At 40.8% G+C, this 23647-nt stretch overlaps 2 protein-coding genes across 3 annotated transcripts; both read right to left on the bottom strand.

The window, feature by feature from the left end:
• Positions 1–622: 622 nt before the first annotated feature.
• LOC143103758 (N-alpha-acetyltransferase 80-like) lies at positions 623–2961 on the bottom strand. Of its 2 annotated transcripts, none has more exons than XM_076267570.1 (2): positions 2750–2961; positions 623–2084 (listed from the first exon to the last, which is right to left on the bottom strand). In XM_076267570.1, exons 1-2 carry the CDS (start codon positions 2764–2766, stop codon positions 1217–1219), a joined length of 885 nt encoding a protein of 294 aa, XP_076123685.1. In that variant the 5' UTR covers positions 2767–2961; the 3' UTR covers positions 623–1216. The 2 variants fall into 2 exon arrangements, 1 of the variants encoding a protein (XP_076123685.1); XR_012982942.1 differs by having other exon boundaries at positions 1968–2084; positions 2666–2961.
• Positions 2962–4652: 1691 nt separating this feature from the next.
• Positions 4653–16138, bottom strand: LOC143103917 (interleukin-5 receptor subunit alpha-like). Its single transcript, XM_076267784.1, has 11 exons — positions 16101–16138; positions 14330–14470; positions 12403–12506; positions 12200–12320; positions 11861–11978; positions 11426–11613; positions 11149–11285; positions 10766–10910; positions 5575–5692; positions 5262–5334; positions 4653–5106 (listed from the first exon to the last, which is right to left on the bottom strand). Exons 2-11 carry the CDS (start codon positions 14421–14423, stop codon positions 5041–5043), a joined length of 1164 nt encoding a protein of 387 aa, XP_076123899.1. The 5' UTR covers positions 14424–14470; positions 16101–16138; the 3' UTR covers positions 4653–5040.
• Between the last annotated feature and the right edge of the window lie 7509 nt (positions 16139–23647).

The following is a 23647-nucleotide window of genomic DNA, read 5'->3' as shown; positions in this document are numbered from 1 at the left end:
CTTAAAATAATGTTTCCAAAATCATTTCAGTGGTTCATCAACTCCTAACAGGGTGAACTGCACTTCTGCATTCGCTTCGCGGCCCTCTATCAGCTATAACCGCACTATGTAAGTTTGCCAGATCGGATAGCGAATCTGTAGTTCGATGGAATGAGACATAAGAAACTACAAATTTGACTTGCATCTGATGTCGCAATACATCGTACTTTCATAAAATCATGCAACATATTCTACCTTATCTGTGGACATCGTTTTTTGCAAAGCCAGTGCTGGATAAACAAATAGCGTGCGTGCGACAGAGGAAAAGTTATTTGGTGTTGCTTTAAGAGCCCATGACATGCTGTTCTAGCCTCGTCTGACATGGAGAATGTTGACATATTAAGAGTCATTTGTGAGCTTTGTTTTGTGTATATAGGACACTGGGTTTATTTTTGACTATGTGTAGTCATCTGCTTACTGTACCAACAAGGTACATTTTGTTTGAAGGAAATATGATGTCATGAAGTTTGGTGTGAAATAAAAAGAAATATGTCTGCTGAAAGCAGTCGCTGACAATGTGTGTACAGTGCTGGTGACTACGAAAGCAACACAGTTTTTTTAGATTAGCTAAAAACCTGAAATGTAGAGAAATCCACTTTTAATGGACAGCCCAAGGCACATGCTAGGTTCTATTCCATGTTCTATATTCTATTGCATGGTTCTATTCGATTGTCATTCACTAAAAATAAATAAATCCTTACACTAAAAGCATGTTTGGCAACAAGGCACATTCACAGTCCTTAGGCACACTTGCAGTAGGGCCTCTAAATAGCAAAGTGAGTACACTCACTGTGTCCGTTCTCCTTGACGTGAGAGACTGGCCCATTCATTTGTTTTCATTCACTTAGTTACCTGGTAGATTTTCTTTGGAAGGCCATACAGTATAAATGGTATGTGGACATCTTTATAAAATGTACATACTGTGCATGTATAAATATAGTACAAGGGTGTGTTCAAGTATGTGTATTTGGGAGTGGCATCTGTTTGAAACCAGTCCAGAGGCTTAAGCCACAATTAAGCATCGGAAATCAATGGGATATCCAACCCACAAAACTTTGGCTCTGCAGCTACAATGAGCTCAATTACAGTGATGCTCCACAGCATGGCTTTGCTCCAACCTTGTGTTGTCAAATGGGAGTGCAAATAGTGGCTCAGCAGTCCAGTGCAGCGGTCCGTGTCAGATGTCTTTGTGCATCCAGAAGATGGCCATGCCTTTGGCGTCTCGGTACGGCGTCACATCGAGCGTCTGAGCCCTAGGAGGTGATGTGGAGGTCTTGTGGGAAGTGTGAGGTGGTGGTGGTGGAGGAGGAGGTGGGGGGGTTGCAGGGGTAGAAGTGAGAGCAGAAAGAGAAGGTGGTGGAAGACCAGGAGGAGGAGGAGGAGGAGGAGGAGGTGGTGGGGGAATAGAAGGAGGGGAAGGAGGAGGTATAGAGGGGGGAGGTGGTGGAGGAGGAGGAGGAGGAGGGACAGAGCCTGGTGAAGGGGCTAGAGGAGGGAGGTTGGGAGGATCTGCTCTCCTAAAGGGCGGTTTGGAATGTCCCTCCTCCGCCTCCTGGTGCTGCGGCACCCGGCAAAACTTGTGCAGGAGCTCCGTGGGCATGATGTTGCCCAGGTTGCCCACGTTCTGCACGGGCGTTGACAACACGTAGCCCAGGTGCGCGTAGAAGTACTGCTGATCGTGTGTGGTCAGACACAGCCGTGTGTACCCCTTTGTGCGCGCGAACGCCTCCACCTCCTCCATCAGTGCCCTCCCAAACCCCTTCCCTCTCTCCGCCTGCGATACAACCACCGACTCCACAAAGAGGCTCCGAGAGCCCAGGACCCGGGAGAGCCGAGCGTGGCCCAACAGGGCGTCCGGTGTGCCCGCATCCAGAGGATGGCGGCGCAGAAGCAGCAGGCACACGGGGAAGGCCGGGCAGGACTGGCGCAGGGAGTGGACACGGGCTCCGTGACTCCTGGTCCACTGGGCGTTCAGGAGCTCCGCGCACGCGTCCACCAGCTCCCAGCGCTGGTGCAGTGGGACCACACACAGCTCCCTATCACTCCTGGGGTGGCAAAAGGGTCACAGATGGGTGAGCACAAAGCTGATTAGACGTCACCATCATACATTAGCTCTCAGTGCAGTTTCTGCAGTTGGAAATAGGCATGATATGCTTTTGACATAATAGCAATGAATCTGTTTGTACGAGTCTAACTATTTATCCAGTTCAAGTGGGTAGGTCAATACATGTGTTCGAATATGTTGTCTAAATTGTTCAAACTGTTGTAACGTTCATTATATAAGTATTAGATGATTAGTCAAATAGTCCATAGTTTCACACAACTTATTACAACATATTCCCACGTTTTAGAAACCATCTGAGCGACTAACATTCTATACAACTAACAAATCCGTTGACAGCCACATAGCCAAATAAGGAAACACACGAATGGACGTCTCAATCCAACACGACCACTGGCCAACTGCATGGTAACGTTAATAGCCTACTAGTTTTTGTATCAGTTAACCATTTAGCCTACGTTTTGAGACCTATGCCATGCAGAGTATACGCGTTAGCAATGCTGATATTTCAGCCAATTTGTGTACAATAACTTTGGTAAACCCAGTATGTTTGGACTTATCTACCTGTAAACCTGAAAGTTGCTTCTGGGCTGATGTTAGCTAGAAGGCTAACTGGCGTGCTAAAATAAGGTGCAGAACATTACATACATGGTAGTCTCTCTCATGTAGGCTAGTGCCGCTATCGCAGATGGAAAGTAGCATTAGAGTGAAAAGGCCGTAGATATATTAAACCTCGTCACTTGAACGCGTTCAAAGTTACTTTTGGCCATTTCTCTAACCAACAGTCGGCAGCCGTGTCAGCTGTATCTTGTATCTTGCACGTCTGCTACGGTACATTTCATGACTGGAGACGACCAGACGACGACCTCTTGCTTCCACTTTCAAGACAAGCTTGCAGTTTGTCAAAAAGATACAGAGGAAGCGTATTGCCATCTAGTGGAGAGAAGAGAATAGGACTTTTTGGTCTTTGTATTTTCCAGATGTTCATCAACTTATCTACCAGTCATCATCATACAAGTTTTTTTTCTGCACAAAATACTTTTATTTTTTATTGGTTATTGGTTATTTTAAGAAATTCATGCAAGTGCAAATTTCATGCAAGAGCATGATAAAATTATGGTAAAAGAAATCTTGAATCATGAAGACACGTGGGCACTTGTTGCCATAGCCTAAAATGCGGAATACTAGCCTAGGCCTACATCTATGCTGGCTTTACGTAAATACAGCTACCCTGGCTGCAAATTACATGTGCTGTCGCTGGGGTGTGTCTAGATTTCTAGGCTAGCTAACAGCATCAAGGCATGTAACATGTGAGCTGTTTGAGTTTATTTTTCACTATGTATGTTGTTGCCGTGTGTTTTTCCAAGTCAAAACACAAAATAGCAATTTCACTGAGACAAAAAAATCAGTCTACATCGGGTTGTCTCTCTCAAAATTTTGTCTACATCACATGTAATGTCCTAGTTCAAGGCACCAGGGAAAATATATTCTGGAATGCCGTATCCAGGCCTGACATGACAATATCCCCACATGTAGACTGATTTTTTTGCCTGTAAAAGGGCTATTTCTTTCTCTTCTTACCCTTCCTCTTCCCCCTCCTCGTCCTCCTCTTGCTCCTCCTTATCCTCTTCCTCTAACTTCACCTCCTTGTCCTTGTCATTCTCTCCCTCTCACTTCTTCACCTCCGCGTCCTCTTCCTCCTCCTCTTCACCTCCACATCCTATTCTTCGGCCTCCTCTAATTTTTACTCTTCTCACTCTTCCTGCTCCCTCCATTGTACCCTTTGTACATTACCTGTGGCTTATTTAGATAGATAGATAGATAGATAGATAGATAGATAGATAGATACTTTATTGATCCTCAAGGGGAAATTCAAGAAGTTATATTTATAGTGCTTAGGCTGATTGCAAAGTGAACTAATCATCTAAAACAGTTTTCACATGAGAAAGTGTGCCAGAGAGTTGGCAAAATAGTCTAAATAATAGCTATACATATAGCCCCCCACAGTGAGTTGTGTTTACAGTTCCGAAAAAAGAGTGCTGTGCAGTGGATTGGGCCTACAGTTGTGCAAAGTGTGTGTTACAAAATTGCAAACTGAGTGCAAAGCAGTGTTTGTGCTTTTAATTTTGCGAACGGTTTTGCTATAAGTATTAATAGTTTTAGAAATTGTGCTATAAGAATCACGGTTGTGTTTAAGCATTCAGAAAAAACTGTAAATAATAATCATAATAATAAAAAATAAAAGGGGAAGGTGGAGGGGGGGGCGGTATCTCTGGTTTGGAGTTGTGTATGGGATTGGGTTGAGTTGAGTTTGCGGGAGCAAGGAGCGAGTTAGGTTTGGGGAGCCACTAGGGGAGAAAGCTCAGTGGGGCTGAGGGAGGAGAAGAGGGACATAAACAGATCCCAACTTGAGTGGAAGTGGTCTGCTTTATTTTGTATTCTGTGTCTCATTTTCTCCAGGTGTAGGAAATTCAGGAGGTGTATAAAGGACGGTGGCTGTGGGGATTTCCAGGCCGTAGAATCAGCCTTTTGGCAATTAAAGTGGCAAAAGCAATGCATATTGTTTTTATAGGTCAAATCAAAATCTCAGGTGAAAAACAACCTTATAAAGAGATCGCAGATAAAGTAAAAGCAATTACAACAGAATTGTGTATTACAAAATCACAGTTCTCAACAGAACAGAGATCACTGGCCAACCCTTCCTCAGAAGATATCTTTAGAGTGCTTCACAATTCCCCATTTTAAAAGATGAAGGCACACTTAAAAATTCATAATCCATGCCACACTTGCTTCAAAATTCACAGAACATGATTAAGCCACTATGACGACACACCCATCAACATGCTTAGCAACATCAATACCAAAAATTATTCATTGTACGCTATTTTTGGAGTTATTTGGTCTTGTTATTTCCCCTCCTTCAGATGTCAGCTCATGGCTTATCTTACGTCCATTTCAGTCACATGCTCAATGCAGACCTCCTCAGCTTGTTTTTCCGGCACTTCCTGTGTGAGAACAGGAAACCATTTTAAGATACCATTTCCTCATTTCTCCTGGATAGTTTTGTGCATCTGTTGAACTCATGGGGCAGCAAATGATGTTAATTGTCAGAGGCAGTTGTACAATACAATCTTTGACATCATACATCAGACATCTTTACCTGGATGCCATCATCTTTCTCGAGAAGAATTTTGACGCGAATGTGAGGTCTTGGAATTGGTGGACAAATAATCCTAAAAATAAAATACAATAGATACAATTCGTGATAAATAGTACAGTATTCTGTGAACTCCAAACAAAAGCATCACCAGATACCTCATGCCAACATCTGACAGACATATATATAAACTGCAGTGCATTTGTGTATTTTGAGCAACTGTGTCTGGCCATGCTGAGCTCAGTGCTTGTATCAAATTGGTCACATCATCCTTCATCTGTCGCCTGCTCTGAGAGAGAATACTACTTCACCTTACCTGTGCAGCTTACAGAAAACAAGAAGGAAGACCAAGAGAATCATGGGTAGTCCGAGGACAATGGCCAGAATCATCACAGTGCTATATTCAGGTTGGGGTTCCTCGTCTGGCCCCACCACTGGTAGGACATAAGCAAGCATGACAAATAGGAAACAGATTAAAGACATGTTCATGAATATATTAAATACTAATATGGACAGGGGCGTCATGCAAGGCAAAATTCAGAGGGGGCACAATCAGGCAAATTTTTTCGGGGGGGGGGGTTCCTGTTAGAGGGGGGCCGGTGATTTCTCCCCCAGTATGCTGCTAAACATACCATTTCAATGCAGTTTGGGAGGGACAGAAATACCTTAACAGAGCAAGCAGCAACCATCCTCTATGCTAAAGTATCTATTTTGTAAGTTAATGTAAAACACATAGGTTGGTGAAAGAACTGTAAGCTCGAATTCAGCTCATTAAAGCATGTTTAGACACACACATTTACACTTAGGCCTACTACACATGATTTTAAAAACAGTATCATGCAGTTGTTATGATTTGATTGATATGTGACCTAAGAACAATCTTACATTAAAAAAAGTTGCTGAGGTCTGACTTTGTGGTGCTCAGAAATTGTATTATTGTAATCTTAATTCATGTGATGAAGGACTTTGAAAGAAGTTTGACAGGTTTCAGTGCTGAGTAAGGTTAACCCTAAATATTTGAATATTTTACTAGTAGGCCTAATATATTTTCCATGACCATTATGGCAAGCAATTAGGCTACCTCATTTGTAAGTTGCTATCTGCAAATCATGAGCAAGTGACCTGATAATAACCTAAGTTATGAGCACGAGAGAGACTATTATACTTTCTTGCCCTCTACATCACGGTCATAGCGATCCTATATAAAACAACTTTAAGCCTCTTGAACGGGTAGCCTATCCCTTTTCATTACATGGATTAGCAGCCAGATACGTGAAGAGAACAAGTGGAGAAACATCCAACGCAATTCCTTGGTAGGCCTAATGTTATTAGGTTGGATTTTGTAGTCACTGCAAATCTAACACCCTCGTTTATGAAACTGGAAACAATTGAACCAGGAGACTTTGCCAAATATTTGTAATATTTGTAAGAGTAGCCTAGGCTACGTTATACTGACACCATGTAGGCTAACGTTAACGGAATGCTCTGAATTCGCGGTCAACATCAAATCCATAGTTCTATTTGATCAAGTCAAAATTTCCTGGTCAACTACAAATAATTCCACTACTTTTTATTGCTTAGCTAGACTACTTACCACTTCAACACTGTATCTGTTTAAACTGTAACTATAACAGTTCAACTGTTCAAACTGTAGCCTAAAGTTAACTGTAGCTGCTAACAGTTCAACACAAGCAAAACATTGCGAGCTGAATGCACGTGTGAGTTGTTACGGGAACATACACAGACAGCAATTTTAGGAAAAGGGCTGTTGACTGGTCTTCAGCTATTTTGCTACGGGTTATTACACATCTAGAAGAATACATTTGAGTCGTTATAGGCTCTGGCTTATTATGGAGCATAATAGGAACAAAGTTATGATCAAAAAAATTATCAAGGACGAAAAATCCGAGGGGGCACGTGCCCCCTTAACTTCAATGGGCATGACGCCACTGAATATGGATGTAATGGACCAGTGGAACAATCATTTGAGATAATTATGTAGCAGCCTGTTAGGCCATATTCTCATGAACCTTACACTGGCCTGCAGTCATTTCATTTCCAAACACAAATTAATCCTGTGGCTGAACCATGTTGCAACATAGGTGCCAACTCTCACGCATTGGCCGTGAGACACACGCATTTGATTAGTTTCACACGCTCACACGCCACACCCCCGATTTCTCACGCTGAAGTGTCAACCCGGTCGGTCAGATGCCTGAAAAATGAGTTTAGCCTATCTATAGATCTAGGCTACCTGTTGAGCCACGGTTATGCTTTCAGAGACGGTGAGAGGGTTCAAGAGCACCCCCTGTCTGTGGAATTTTCAAAATTTTCTCTCATTTGCGATGCTACTTCAGAAGCCATCCCAGGCGTATCCGCCCCGCATTTCCCCGGCTTCAGGTATGCTTTGAGTATTATTGAGTATTTTTCACGCTGAAGTGTCAACCTGGTAGGTCAAATACCTGGCAGATGAGGTTCAACTAAACTAAACCTATACATATGATATCACACATCACGTGAACGTGCGGAAGCTAAGCTTTCCAATGATATTGGCGACAAGTTGCTGTGATAAATGGTTCGCGAGAGAATTAACATTGAACCGACGTGCAATTTAGGCTAATCATATTTGCATTTACCCATTACTCTCGGTTTAATATTTCACTAACCCTTCACACAACACGTGGAAAACCCTATTTCACAATAAAGAGCAAACCTACCCAATACGAGGATATAAAGCATGCCTCTGTGCAATAAGTGGTCCCTGAGTAATCCGGTTTTGAAATTGCAACACATTTCTACATAGCCTCATTGGGGCGAAATTATAATGTATTCTAATGTAAACTATTTGTCAGTAGGCCTACATACATTTTTGTAAATTGCTCAGCCATAGATTATCCCACTATCATGGTTCTTATATTGTCAGGTTCCAGCCAATCCCATTACAGATAAATGAATATATTAATATTGGCATGCTTCCTTGTGACATTAATGCAAAAATATGAAAAAAAATCAAATAACGAGACACAAATATTGATATAAAGCCTGACATAAGCCATATGCAAACATTCACATCATGCAGATATGGGTACATCCTGAAAAAGGAATAGCATGTAGGCTATAGGCTATGGCCATTACAATGACCAATATATTATCTTAAATAAACTAGCTGAATAACACAGGTGACCACTTCTGCATAATTTCATGGAGTGCTGAAATGTACACACATTTTTGAACATTTCTGAACTGTGAAATGTAGCATATGTTTTTGTGGTTGTGAACTTATTGCAATATCACCATAACTATTCCACCTGTGTGTGCATGGTTATAATTCTGAAGTGCAAAATAGCTTTTTAAAATTGTTAGTTTGGACCCCCCCCCCCCCCCCACACACACACACACACTTTTGCCGTGCGAAATACCAGTGCTGTTTTCAGCATCTGTTTAGTGCTTCATTGTCATTTTCATTGGATTCTCCCATTTGCGCGTAAATCGCTCATAAACTTTTTTTTTTTTTTGTTACACGCATTCTCCCATTCTGCTTCTGTCACACACACACAGTGACAAGCGCCAAATCCCCCGCAGTGTTGAAGAGATCACTTTTGATAAGGTAAAAAGCCTTATAGGTACGCCAAATAAATAATAACCTATAGGTTTATGCTAGGCTATGTAAAACTCCCCATTAACAGCATCACGTTACTAACCACAGCTAAGACTGCACAATCTCTATTCACTCTGTTGGATATCTGAAGCCAGTTTGTCTACTTAGATACTGTAAATCCTCAAATTATGGCCGGGGTCTTAAAACAAAGTACAGGCCTTTAGGGGCAGGATTGTATTCGAGACAGCCCTTTATTTCTTATGCGAGTTTTATTTTGAGACATGCATTTCTTGGAGCGGCATACTGGTAGGCCTTCAAAAGCATGACATTTTCGGTTTAGTTTGATATTTAATTTACTTTTGGACTGTTTGATTATATTGTTAAATGTTGGGACTGATGGGCACTGAAATCTGGGAAGGTATTTGATGATCACTATTGCGTTCCATGTAGTTGAAAGACTGTCGGGATTTCAAACAAACCATCCGCTTTCATGCGTTCATTGAACGTCCGCGGTGCTGTAATGGAAACCTTATTGCGTAAGTAGCCTATTGAGTTATTTTTAAATTATGCATGATTTACTTTTTATTAATTTCGTAGGCTGGCTTTATTTTGTTATATAGAAGTATCTAAATAACCTGTTAAAATGTACCAGAATTGAGGAAATTGCATCTAGTCCAAAAAAAAAATTCTGGGGGAGGACCCCCATACCCCCCGCTGAAATGTCCCATCCACTTTCACAATGCCTCAAGTAGGCTAGATCCCTTTGATACCAATGTTCATATAACTCTGGGACCCTGGTCCCAGGGATGGATTACTGCATGGGCCTTCCGGGCCCAGACCCAGGGGCCCAAGGTGTCAGGGGGCCCTGAAGCCCAAGCCTTTGCATGGAATCATTGCCTCAATATCAACACATCAGGATGTAGGCTATGAATCTGATTGAATTTAGTATTGCCCATCCCCAAAATGCACCAGAATACAGGAAATCACATTAAACAAATAAAAAAAATTCTGGGGGAGTACCCCCAAACCCCCCTTCCACATATGCGACAATTAGTGGGGAGCCCTTAATACATCTGGGCCCAGGGGCCCGAAAGCTCATAATCCGTCCATGCCTGGTCCCTACACCTGAGAACCACTGATGTACGTTTTTTTTACTGTACGGTATAATGCTGAATGAGCCAAACAAAAATGTATGCAGCAAAATTTTGGTTGGCCCCACCAAATCTCACTCCAAGGTTTTTTGAAAAGTTGGCAGCCCTGTTGCAAGGATCTTACAGTTTTTAACATGAGGGAAAAACAATTCTGCAAATAATCACCCCCTCATCCCAGACTGCAAGTACTGACAAATCATTTGTGAGCCCTTTCTGGAAACAGAGTGAACTTCTGACGTGCTAACCATATCGCTTTGACAATCTTAACAGTTGATGATGATGGACTAGTCTATGATTATAGTCTTCTCATACTGTCAAGGTTGTCAGTTATGTCATCTCACATACATACACATAAATAAACATAAAGCCAACAATGCCATAAAACATGTAAAATGTATTATATTCAAATGAAAGCAAAATGTTAAGCCCTCTCACTCTAAAACCTGTTATAAAATGCTCAACTGATTATTTATCACACAATGGCGGTAATCCAGCATTATAAAACCTCCACAAAACGCCTTCTAAACAATGTGTCATGATAGGGCATTGAAGAATGTGCTGAAGCATAAGCATTACTCATATGGAAGAATGCTAACCGTTTAACAAAAAAATCAACAGTGTTTATCCATAAGTCATATTTATAAAACTCTGCAGTACGCATAGAATCAATATTTTGAATGAGGTTACATAGCAAGCAACAACCGCAGCCCTTTGTAGCTGATCTGATACAAATGTTCAGAGAGCATTCACAATCTCACCTGTTGGTTTACTCCAATCACTCCAGGGACCCATGCCCATAGTCACGCAGTTCCAGGCCACTCTCATCCATACAGTGTATGTTCTGGTCTGGTCTATGTTTGGCTCAAGGTGACTAAACTTCTGAACTTCGTTAAGGCTTATATCCTTTATAAATATAAACAGCGTACATGTTATAGGCTACTCATGGTGTGTTGCAATGGTAATCCCACTCAGAAGAAAAAAACACTGGTTCAGACATACACATAAACACATCAACATCCATACATACAACTCACCCACAGATTATATATGTATACATAGTTATCAGTTTCACTCCTCACATACACATCCCTTGCAGTGTGCTTGTGGACAGACTGCTTAGACAGTCCTGCTTATTGCGTACCTTATCATTTATCTTGATCTCATGGTTGAGGCACCTCGGGGGTGTCGCTCCAGGGTTGTCCCACTGGATTTCCAAGCTGCGATTTCCTGACAGCCCTTTGAAAGAGGTATTTGTGATCTTTGGTGGATCCAGTTTTTCTATGAAACACATGAAACACATTTTAAGTACTTGTCATATATTAATATATTGATAGCATTTTGATATGATTGAAAATGAAGTCTTTTCATGAATACAGGCACATTATTGTTTCAGTTAAGATATTAACAACACGTCTCACCAATCTTCTTGCTCTCAAATAATTCAGTGTGGATATACCAGAATCCACTGAGAGACACATTGACCCGTATAATTATTTTGGAACGGTCTTGATGTTCAGCGGTCTTTCCATGACATCCTGTGAGGTTTCCCAGGCTATATGTAGTACAGTTCCAGGACGTCAGGACTACATCTTGCATATTACAGAGTCTAGAAAAGCATACAATAGAAATTTGATAACAGAAGAATACATTTAAAAAATTAAACGCCACCTACTACATAGTACTACGACAATGAGCTTTTTCTTGTAATAATTCTGAACTTTCACCTTTATTTAATTAGCCAATGTAAATGTTACCTCTACAATCTCCAGAAAGAAAAAATGTAAACAACTACATCATATTGATAATAACAACTATCTAATAACCAATAACTACGAGAAGTGTTGCGTCCTTACAAACCAGAGGAGGAATACTGAGCATCATCAGGGATGACTGCTGTGTCCCAGCTGCAGTTCAAATCATTCTGAGACTTTAGCAAACAAGATATATTCAGAAAAAAGCCGCCACCAACACCTGAAAACACCACCACAGAGACAAAAAATAAATTAATTAAAAAATCAAAGACAAAAAACGGAGTGCAATAAAATTATATAAAATAATATATTACTCATTGCTATTCTGCAAAAGTCTAAAAATAAGTGCAAGGACTGAGAACAGTTCCATAATGTCAGTTGCTTTCTATGTTTATTAAATCATGCCCTGTCAGAGAAACACCGAACCAAAGAGCAACCTACTGGCAGGAAGGTGAAGACCACTGTATAAGGATGCCTCTTCCGGATCTGTCACGTCTACATACTCACTTCTGCCATGTTCCATCTGTCCACTGCAGCTCTTTAAAAACAGAGTGACTGCACTCTGTAACACACACAGAGCTCTCATCCTCTAAGTAGTCATGTCTTTCAACAGAAAATATTTAGAGGTTGGATTTGTACCATACCTGTTCATCCAAATACATGTTTTCACATTGTTCTTCTAAATTCCGTAGAGCCTTGTATTTTGTATCGGAAGTCTCGCTTGGAGATGGCATAGGCAGACATGTATCTGTAATCAGTACAACTCAGATTAAAACATATTTGTCCAAATAAAAAAATTTCTAAAACAAGTGGGTAATATATAAGATAGCAAATGTCTGACTAATGACCAATGTATTAAAATACCTTCACACTCATGCAAATATTTAAAGGAACCATATGTAGGATTTTGGCCAAAACTGGTACTACAATCACTTTCAAAATACTGTAGAGCGGTGTACACCGCAGATGTGGTGACTAGAGCAGAGCTGGCAACCCAAATGCTAAAACACTACTGACTTTGTGATTACTAGATAGGTGGAGGGTGGCGGATCAGGCTAAAACACAAATATGTAAACATCAACATCAGTTGAGGGCTGCAACTTCACTTTTTTAAATGACGATATCCTGGCCGGACTACTGTTGTCAGTGATATAAGTATTTGAAATTAGCATGATTTCCTAATGTCTAGTGACAAATCAGAGCCATTTTATGATTAATTGAATTACATTTCTTACATACGGTTCCTTTAATACTCAACAACATATTTCTACAAAATAATCAGTAGTAGTATACAATCCCCCTTTCACATGTTAAGTCAGGGCTGTCTATATCATGTATTGATGAAGATCTATTGGCAAAGAACAAACTTGTAGAATGAATAGGCCTACTTATTGGGTAAGGACCTTGCTATTAGGACAGCAGTTCAGTACTGGAACACGGACCTGAGTAAAAAGGGTCTAGTGACGCCCCTGCTAATGTAGAACAAAATTCTGGCAGAGGACATGTCTGGGGAAAAGAGTAGGCCTACGTCTGGTCACCTTAGACTAAAGGTGTGAGAGAGGGAGGTAACGTTAAAGCTATTAGATTGTAGCTCATGCTTTAGGCTACTTTAGCAAGAATCGAGTTCACTAGGCTACATTTGTTTTTGTATTGGCAAGTAAGCTGTAACCTATTACCTGCACTGGTAGTTTAGTTACCCGTTCATCACCACTCACCTCCACAGCCAAGCAACACTATTGGGCTGGGCGCTGAGTGGAGCCGCCTGTCTGCCTGACATAAAGCCTGGCTATGACTGCGTGTGCTCATAGGTTTAGTCAGAGTTTTCTTTTCTTCCGGGTTTTTGTTTTTTTCTTCAGTAATTTTGTGTCAACGATTCCCGGGACACTGAAAGACCGGGGTGCACAAAACTTATTGGGCATGTTACCCCACAAGGATGACACCAAACCATTGTTTTTCACCATCGGGCCCCCCGAAAGGAGGGTAGTCCGGACACATAAACACACCCACACACACACACATAAAAACATACACACATGCAGGCAAGCAGGCACATGCACACACACACACACACACACACCATTACCCCCACATACACACTCACAAGCGAACACACTCTGAAGCACACGTATACACAACAACAAACACTTCTCACACTATGCACACACTCATTTACATACACAAAAGTTGTAAGAGTAGGGGCTGGAGTAGGAGATGGAGACAAATTGACAAGCATGATTTATTTTTGCAGAGATAATATGCAGGACTGTGCTGCGGTCATATTTTGTACCGCTTTGCAGTACATCTAGTTATTTTCACAGATAGTGTTTAAAACAGCACACCTCTTTGCTCATTGTTTTTACCCATTCTTTCAAAGTCCTGACACTTGAACTAACCATTGAGTCCCTGGAAAGCTTAAAGAGACAGAAAACTATGATACGGCTAAATGGATTTTAAAAGATATTCTATCCAGAAAGCTCCTTTAAAAAGTTGTAAATTAATCACTCTATATGATCTTCCATTGGAACCTGGCAAAGAAATATCTGTTTCACTGAAAGTAAGTATTTAACAGACCTGCATCTGAGTCTTCTGCCTGGATGTACATGGTGCTCCCCAGTAGTCCCAGCAAGAGGGCACAGAGCTGGAGCGTAGCTGACCTGAAGGACATTAATTTGGCCTTGACCCCAGAACCTTTCTCTCCAGAGCTCTGCTTTCCTGTAGAAACATCCATTTTAGGCCAACACTTATACAGGGGATTTAATGAGCAGGAAGTCACTTGAATGCCATGTGACTCACAATATATATACAGTTTATATATACGGAGTGTTTATTTACACCCCTGGTACGAATAGCCTTGGCCACACAGCTGAGCTATTCATACACTGTGACATAACAACAAAAAGACGTTCCTCACATGCACAAAAAACATGGCGGACATTTGTTTATTCGTAAGCAGAAAGAAGAATTCTGAAAGGTTTCGGCACTATATCTGTTCAGATTAAGTTTTAGATTGAAAAGTTGTGTTTTATTTTCATAATCTTGGTTCAGTGAACACATACAACCGTCAGTTTGTTAGTTAACAGAAATTTCGTGAATATGACGTTCAGGCCTATAAACTATAAGTTTACCTGCAAACACTATTTCCTTGTGGAAGCAGATAGTACAGTGGTCACAGACAAGGGCTAGCATGCGGGAGACCGGGATTTGATTCCCATGTGATGCATTTTGGCAGATTGAGTGTGCATGTGTACCAACGTGTCTGGAGAGAAGGCACGCAATTTGAACAAGAAATTGGTAATCAAACGGAAGTTTTGATTGCAACAATTGGCTAGTTTATGCACCAGGGTGTAAATAGCATGCAGTAGCCTACTATAAACACCAGGGTACGAATAGCATCCACATCTAACTGTACATTGATGAAAACAGCATACCTTATTCAGAGTGTCTATTACACAGCTGAGCTATTCACACCCTGTTACGTAACAACAAAAAAAACATGTTGCTTGTTTTTTTAAAAATATATATATATTATTACATTGTGTAATCAATATGCCAGAATAAATACACAGGGGTGCAAATAGCATACACTGATATTTGTAACAGACGGGGTACTAATAGAACACATTGCTGTGTGCACCGGGGTACGAATAGTATACATTGATATGTGTACCAGATGGGGTACTAATAGGACACATTGCTGTGTGCACCGGGGTACGAATAGAATTCACTTCTTATTGCACCAGGGCACGAATAGCATACACTGCTAATTGTACCAGGGGTGCAAATAGCCCCTTTCAACAATAAAAACAAAAACAATGCTTGAACGTTCTATTTGGGCCCCAATCTACTTCCTCTGCATTAAGATAACATATGGAATGTTAAAAAGGAAGTCTTGTGGGGCCAACGATGATGCTGATAATGGAACTCTATAGGGTCTATATATATATATATGTGTGTGTGTGTGTGTGTGTGTGTGTGTGATACACAGTTCAGTAGCAAATCAATTTAATGACATTTACTGTTCCTCCTCACCATCATTAGTATCACCGCCCCCTCATCCCACAGACTCTGTCAGTACAAGGCTGTAAATGTCACACCTCAACCTACATCTACAAGATTCAACAATTCAAGAATAACTAATAATCCATCGAAGATGTGTTTCATGTGAGAGTGTGCTCCATATACTTTAAGATACCCTTTCAGACTCAAAATCATGAACACAAAACCTGGTCTGAGGGAGGTGGCTATCTTCCCAACCATTACATCTTCACAGAGCCTCCTGAATATAAACTCTCCTCTGACTGCTCTATTAAACTGTATTTGCGACACTCTGAAAACTGCTTACCTGTAAGAGATTCTGAGACCTAGTGTTGTCCTGAAGAGGAGGCAGCATAAGCAAACCTAATCTAGCCCATGGCTTTAATGAGGTCAGATAGGAGGAGGGGGCGGTGAAGGTGACATAAACAGGAAACATTATGTCCTCTTTTTTTATCTCTTTCTTCATGCGTAGGCTACTCTCATGTTCATTTCTTTCTATAATTTGGATTTCCCAAAGAACTTGATTGTTGTATACAGAGGTGCTCTGCAACATGTACACACAGCAACAGTAAAATCTGTGTTGCCACTTGTTTCATATAAACTCAATTTTGTTTAGGCGCTCTGCCTTGCGATATCACAGACATAAGGGGGATTTTGGGAGGATTTCAAGAGATTAAATCTTGATCGTCTGTTCATTCTGTATAACAAGATACCTTGGTGGCTGTTATACACACATCTTTTAATTAAAGTATCCACACAATTGCTCCCAGTCTCAGTGCCTAGAACAGTGTTTTTCAACCACTGTGCCAGGGCACACTAGTGTGCCGTGAGAGATCATCAGGTGTGCCGCAGAAAATGTCACTCACTGGTCCAGAAAAGCAACTGTTGCATCAAAGAATTTATAACCACATGCTCTCATTGATTGTATGATTGCACTATTTGTGGGATGCAGGCATTGTACAACGGGGGCCCCATATCCAGTATTCACAGAATCATCACATATCCAGTTCATAACAACAATTAAATTAGATATAGTCACCTACAAATGAAACAGAGGGCGCTTGTTTTATTGAGCAGGTCTTGCATAGAAGCCATAATAAGGCCATATCTGTGTATTATTTGAAATTTTAGGCTATGGTATGTTTATTTTTTCTTCACAAAGGATGTTAGTGTGCCGTGGGACATTTTAAGTGTCAAAAGTGTGCCGTGGCACAAAAAAGGTTGAAAAACACTGGTCTAGAACACAAAACTCGGCATTTAATACAATCAAACCTGTTACACTCATCGCTAAGCTGGAAGATCTTGGACTGCATTCATCTCTGTGTAAATTGATTTTCAATTTCTTGACTGTTAGACCCCAGGTGGTAAGGGTGGGTAACCACACCTCTTCATCACTGATTACTTATTGACATTAACCATTTTGATTTTCAGTAATACTAACCCACTCTACATCTCTCTTTCTTCCCCCTTGCCTCACTTGTGAGGTATATCATCACCAGTCATCAGCCATCCATGTGGTTGGCCCTCTTCTCATTCATCTCACCTGAAGTCCCATCCCTATGACTGCCCTATCATCGCCTATTACTGTCCCCCTACCTGGATTCCTGGCCCGTACAGCCTAGCGACCCACCACCTGCCTATGACAACTCCTATTCCCCTGGACAAATCAATTTCCTACGCTGGACTATTTGAACTTTCTGACACTAAATTAGGATTAATGCATTATCATACCGGATATGTAATCATCCCACCTCTTGTAACTTTCACCTCAGATGGCTTTAAACACCATGTCCTATTCTCTACACCTGACTAACATATGCATTTGTCATGTATACAGACCTTACTGTCCTGTATCTGACCCTAGGCAGATGGGTCAGTCCCTTGAGTCGTGGATCTGCTTGAGGTTTCTTCCTATATGTATCTCCAATTCTAGGGAGTTTTTCCTTGCTCCTGTTACCCATGGGCCTTCTTTTCTTTTCTTTTCTTTTCTTTTATCTGATTGTCTAACACTCTATAAAGTGCCATTAGACATGTGTTACGTTTTGGCGCTCTATAAGTACAGTTAAATTGAAAATCCCTTACCCTCAACACAGGAGCACCACAGGGCCGTGTTTTAAGTCCACTGTTGTATTTCCTTTACACACATGACTGTACGGCAGTACATGACTCCAACATCATTGTTAAGTTTGATGATGACACAGCAGTAGTTGGCGTCATTTCTAAGAACAATGAGCAGACTTACTTGAATGAGGTAGACAGACTTTAAAACTGATGCCAAGACAACAACCTACTCCAGACTAAGGAGATGTTTATAGATTTCAGAAAGTTTAACAACCACTCCAGATCAACAAAAGGATAGAGTGTTTTAGGTATTCATATTTCTGAAGATCTGACTTGGAAACATGTTGATTCACTGGTGAGAAAGGTACGCCAGCGTCTTTTTCACCTCAGACACCTGAAGTACTTTAGGCTACCTCAGCAATTACTTCAGAACTTTTACAGAGCCACCATTGAAAGTATTATTACTGGGAATATAACAGCTTAGTATGGAAACAGCCATCAGCAAGACTGTAAAGCCCTAAAGAGAGTAGTGAGATCAGCTGAACGTACCACCAGGAGTGCACTACCCAACCTAGAGGAAATATACACCAGGAGCTGAAATGTTATCGCTGCCTGAGGGCCAACACAGAGAGAATGCAGAGAAGTTTTTATCCCCAAGCCATCTGGATACTGAATGAGGAATGTAGCAGGAGCACAAGCATGTTGAAAACAATAGGTCATGCACTTTAGACATTTCTTCTTCTCCTCCTCTTCTTTTTCTATTTATTTCTTTATTTATGTACACATTGCACAGCCATGAAGACAGTGGACAAAGCATTTCACTTCATATACTCTGTATAATTGTATGACTAATACATTTGAATTGAATTGAATTGAAATCTACATGTACACCCAGCTTTATATGTCGACCAAACCGACTGCCTCCCTTCCTCCTGCTGCGATAACTGCCTGTCTGCATGATATAAATCTGTGGATGACTAACAACTACCTAAAACAGTAACAAGACTGAATTACTTGTTGTTGGATCAAAAACAACGCTGGCAAAGATGGAAAACAGACTCTTCCTATCTGTAGATGGCTCCAACATTGCCTGCTCCACCAAGGTGAAGAGTCTTGGTGTTATACTAGACAGCACACTTTCATTCACTGCCAATATTAACAGTGTGTCTCGCAGCACCTTTTTCCATCTGCGCAACATCACAAGACTGCGCTCCCTCAGTCAGCAAAGTGCAGAAGTACTTGTAAACGCCTATGTTACATCCCGCATTGATGACTGCAACTCCATCTTCTCTGGCATTCCACATAAATCACTACATCGCCTCCAAATAATTCAGAACTCTGCAGCCAGGATAGTAACAGGCACAAAGTCCACAAGCCATATAACACCTGTACTGTTGCAGCTACACTGGTTACCAGTTACCCAGAGAGTCTAGTTTAAGATCCTACTGTTGACATATAAGGCCCTGCTAACCTTGCTCCCAAATATAACCCCTTCCCGCTCGCTGCGATCCTCATAAGCTGGTCTGCTCAATGTGCCCAAAATGAACCTCAGCACCATGGGAGAGAGAGCGTTCTCCCACACAGCCCCAAAGCTATGGAACTCACTTCCAAATGACATCAGGCAGTGTGAATCCACTGCCCAGTTTAAAAAGGAACTGAAACTATGGACTTCTGAAGAGATATGGACTAAAGGCATTTTTAAATAAAATGTATTATTATTATTATTATTATTATTATTATGTAAGATGATATTTTAAATTATAAGTAAATTCCACTGGTGGAATCAGAATGTAGGGGTAAGAAAATGTAATCAAAAAATAAAAAACAAAGAATCACTGACATTTCAATAGATTTGGCTAATTTGATAATCCTATGTGCTTGCAATTACATGTAATTAATATAGTCTTACTGTTGGCATGGTTGCTGTTTGTTTTCTTTGTCTGAGTTGAACTTTGAGCCAAATGCACTCTTGAGGGCTTAGAATGTCTCTTCCGTAATTAAGTCATGAATGTGATGCAGACAGTAGTGGTGTAACTGCAACATTGACAGATTCTAAACCACATTCACAACCAGTGTTGTCCCTATCTGGATATAGAGATGTGTTAAAAACAACACAAGTTGTGTTATTTTCAACACATTTTGTGGGAGGCCTTTGATTATTTCAGAATCCCAGGTAGCATTTAAAGTCTAGTTAAAGCATACTTTCTGGATATTCAACTATGTTTTACTACAGCTGAGTACACCACATGGTGGCAACAGGTTGCTGGATAAGTTACAGTTTTTCTCAGTCGCTTTGGTGCTTTTCTATTACAGTAAATAGCAATCTGCAATGGGCCAGAATGAAGGTGAAGCAAAGTAAGTCTAGGAGTCTCTCAATTGTTAAAGGGAAAGTAAAAAGTTTGCTATAAATAAAGAGGTGATTCCCACAGTTCTGGAGAAACCAGTGACGAGTTGGGGAAGGTGGTATCATGGCCCAACTCGAGGGGCGGCACCAAGCATGAATTTTTTTTATTTTATTTTTTTTTCACTGCACGCAATTGGATAACACTACGACCAATTACGCGTTCATGGACATCGGAAAAACCTTTTTCCCAGTGAAAACGTCATCATTCCGCATCATTCACGTTATGTCATTTGAGAGTCAGAGGTCGGAAACTGGGGCTATTTTGCTAACAGAGTTGCCCAGATAGGGGCTCCACTTTTGTTGTACGTTGTAGTTCGTTTGTAGTCCATGTGTCCAATGTATATTTAGTATTCAGTTTTTCAGTATCATGTTTATCTTCTACTGTCTCTATTGTACAGTGGAGTTTTTTTATTTGTATATTACTTTTTCTGCTGTAAGTGCATGTGTGTGAAGTCTGTATGCTACTGAGACCTTGAATTTCCCCTTGGGGATCAATAAAGTATCTATCTATCTACCCTATCTATCTATTAGCCGAGGCAATAAACCAAACTGCAGACACCACAACTTAACTTTACCTGGCAGTCCTGACTTGTCAATTCTTGCAATAATTTGCCTAGTGTCCTGTCTCAAGTCTTCAACCTGTGACTCACTGAGGCTTGCGAGCACCCCTAAAAATAGCCTAAACTCGCCTGTGGTCTTGATGCATCGTAGGCTAACCATACTTTTTGATCACCACGTTAAGATTTCCCAGTCAACCATAAATCCATGACTTTTCAATATCTTTTAGTGAACTATGTATCGACGCTCTATCGATTATGGCAATATAAACTATAAACCGATGTTGTTTTGATATCTCTCTTATCGATATTCATGCACTGTCGGTTTTTTTTAGGATTGTAATGCTGATTCAATGTCTATTTGAGATTTCAAACTCAACCAAAATGATGATTTGGATGGAAAATCAACATCATATCAATGTCACCTTACTATCTAGGACTTTTTTTCGCTTAAGACAAAACATGAGTGTAAATTTCGTGAGTATAGACATTTTTGATTTTTCTCACGCTGACCTGCACACAAACGTTGACCCAGTTCCAGCAGCAACACCATGATTGTATCTGGGCTGAGCGCAAACTAGTGTTGCACGGAAGTGCCAGATAAGAGTTATAAGTAGAATCTGAAACCATTAGTTTTTTTTCTGAATGCTTAAACCCTAACCGTGATTCTTTTACCACAATTTCTAAAACCATTAATATTTGCACTCAGTTTGCATTTTGTAACACACTGCAAAACTGTAGGTAGGCTACAATTCACTGCACAGCACACTTTTTGCTGAACTGTAAACACAACTCACGGCTTTACACTCAATTTCCAAATGATCTACACACTCCTAGCAAAACTACACATATATGGCTATTATTTACACTATTTTGCCAACTATCTGGCACACTGCATGTGAAAACTGTTTTAGATAATTAGTTCACTTTGCAATCAGCATAGCACTATATAAGCAAATTGCAAATAATTCCATAAGGCTATGAGAAATGCAGGTGTGCAAATGAGGATATCACCACCTTCCAAAACATACACAATGTTAGCATTTCTGTATTATGTTGTGTACTTGCCCGCAACAGAATCTGAATTAAACAAATCTACAGACTCCCTTTTGAAAGAAACATTGAACGTGTAAAACAACTGCAATGTGACTATGTGCAGGTAAGCTATAGTATCATTGGTACTGAATCTGGAAGTCCATAGGCCTACTGTAGTGCTGTGCATGGGCCTGCAGTGCTGCATTTGTTTTGTCTTGTCCAGAGTGATGAAGCTAGAGGCAGATGCCATGGGTCATGAGCTGCTTTTTGTGGATGAGGTTTTACAGTAACTTCACCAAAACAAGGAGACGTGGCAGGAACATTACTGGACACCGTGCCATAATCAAAGTCCCAAGACAACGTGGTGGTAACATAACTACCGTAAAACTTCAAATAATCGCCGAGTCCCTAAGAGACGCCTGTCTCTTTTAAACGCCTGGCGTGGCTACAGGTTTGGGTTAAAGGCCGGTCTCCAGTAAAAGCCTGGTCTGTTTTTTTAGTTTCGGGTTGTATTTAATGTTCTAAAAACCCGTCAGATCGTCTGTTTAAAGATTCGCAATGACACGAAACCGTTACAGAAAGGAGGTTACAGCAGTGTGAATTAGATGTTGCACGTCGTTACAAGCGTCGCAAAGCATTCACATGTCACAAGTTGCAAGGTTTTAGAATGTTGCATCAAGTTGCTGCTCATCTCGTTGCGAATCTTGGGTGTGATTTGGGCTTAAGTATGGCGCAGACTGCGCACGTTATGATTAGATGGCATTAAAAGACTGCGGTGGGGAAAAGCTAGAGTTCCAAATTGTATAACTTTTTTTCCAATATGAACTATGCCTATATGTCCGACTTCGTCATCGTTCAATTCATCCCTTATGTTAATTTGCGAATAGGCCGATGGTAGCTTGTTTTTATGCTGGCAGCAAAACCAGAACGGTTCGCGAACGTTATTCTTTATTCTAAATGCCATGGCGATAAAGAGAAAGAAGTCAGAAAAGGAATTTACCTTAGACTAGGCTATATCAGAGCCCGTCTACGGACATTCTCTGGCTATATAACCTACTGAAATAGATTAATGATGTAAAGTCAAGTGCGCTTCTATGGGACTGGTGTGTGCGCGCACAGTTTTTATTGATGAGTCGGAGTGGCAAGTGCTGCGCATAGTTGCAGTGGAATGTGGCTGCCCAGGGCATTATAAAACTTCTCACTCTTAGACCTACTCATACACGGCGGTGAAATGGCGTATTTAGCTGTCTAAATTCGAATCATATGCTGGGGGAGAAATCGTCGGACATCCATGATTATTTTGTTATTCAGCACCCCTGGTCAAAAATATGTTCCCGTGCGCCTGGAAGTAGGCTAGGCTATGATTTGAATGTAGACTGTTGTCAAATTTGGCAAATACAAAACGGGAGAAACAGTATGGTTCATGCTTTCTCATGCTGTTTCATTCCTGCCGAAAAGGAGGGAGAATGAAACATTAAGCACGTTCCACTTTTGCATAAATAATTCCTGAACGGTTTTGGTCTGGGCTGATAATGCAACTGTATTTGACAAAGGACCAATATAGGCTATTTGCTTGTGACAAAATATGAGCTTTCAGTGTGATACGATCTCTTTGTAGATTACGTTTAATTAAAACGTGTTTCATCTGTTCTGGCTATCCCAGCTATTTGGATCTTACTGTATCTCACTCAATGAACAACATCTCAACACTAAATGAATGATGATCCGTAATTGTCATCAGATAGCCTAGTCATATAGGTAGACATTCAGTGTGTTTGAAATAATGAATTCGATAAT

Source organism: Alosa pseudoharengus, unplaced genomic scaffold (assembly GCF_046254945.1).
Source record: "Alosa pseudoharengus isolate Yale_2024_CS ecotype anadromous, Long Island Sound unplaced genomic scaffold, YU_APseudo_1.1 YU_APseudo_1.1_scf_5, whole genome shotgun sequence".
Taxonomy (NCBI): domain Eukaryota; kingdom Metazoa; phylum Chordata; class Actinopteri; order Clupeiformes; family Clupeidae; genus Alosa; species Alosa pseudoharengus.
Note: the sequence above shows the minus strand (reverse complement) of the source record. Positions and strands in the feature narration are given on the sequence as shown.

Bases quoted from the DNA above. Each gene is read 5' to 3' on its own strand.
- LOC143103917 (XM_076267784.1), bottom strand. From the start codon at position 14,423: ATGTCCTTCAGGTCAGCTACGCTCCAGCTCTGTGCCCTCTTGCTGGGA. The intron at 10,911-11,148 runs GTACGCAATAAG...ATATTTATAAAG, and splicing joins AGATCAAGATAAATGATAAG to GATATAAGCCTTAACGAAGT. The intron at 5,693-10,765 runs GTGAGATTGTGA...ATGTCCTACCAG, and splicing joins TGATTGGAGTAAACCAACAG to TGGTGGGGCCAGACGAGGAA.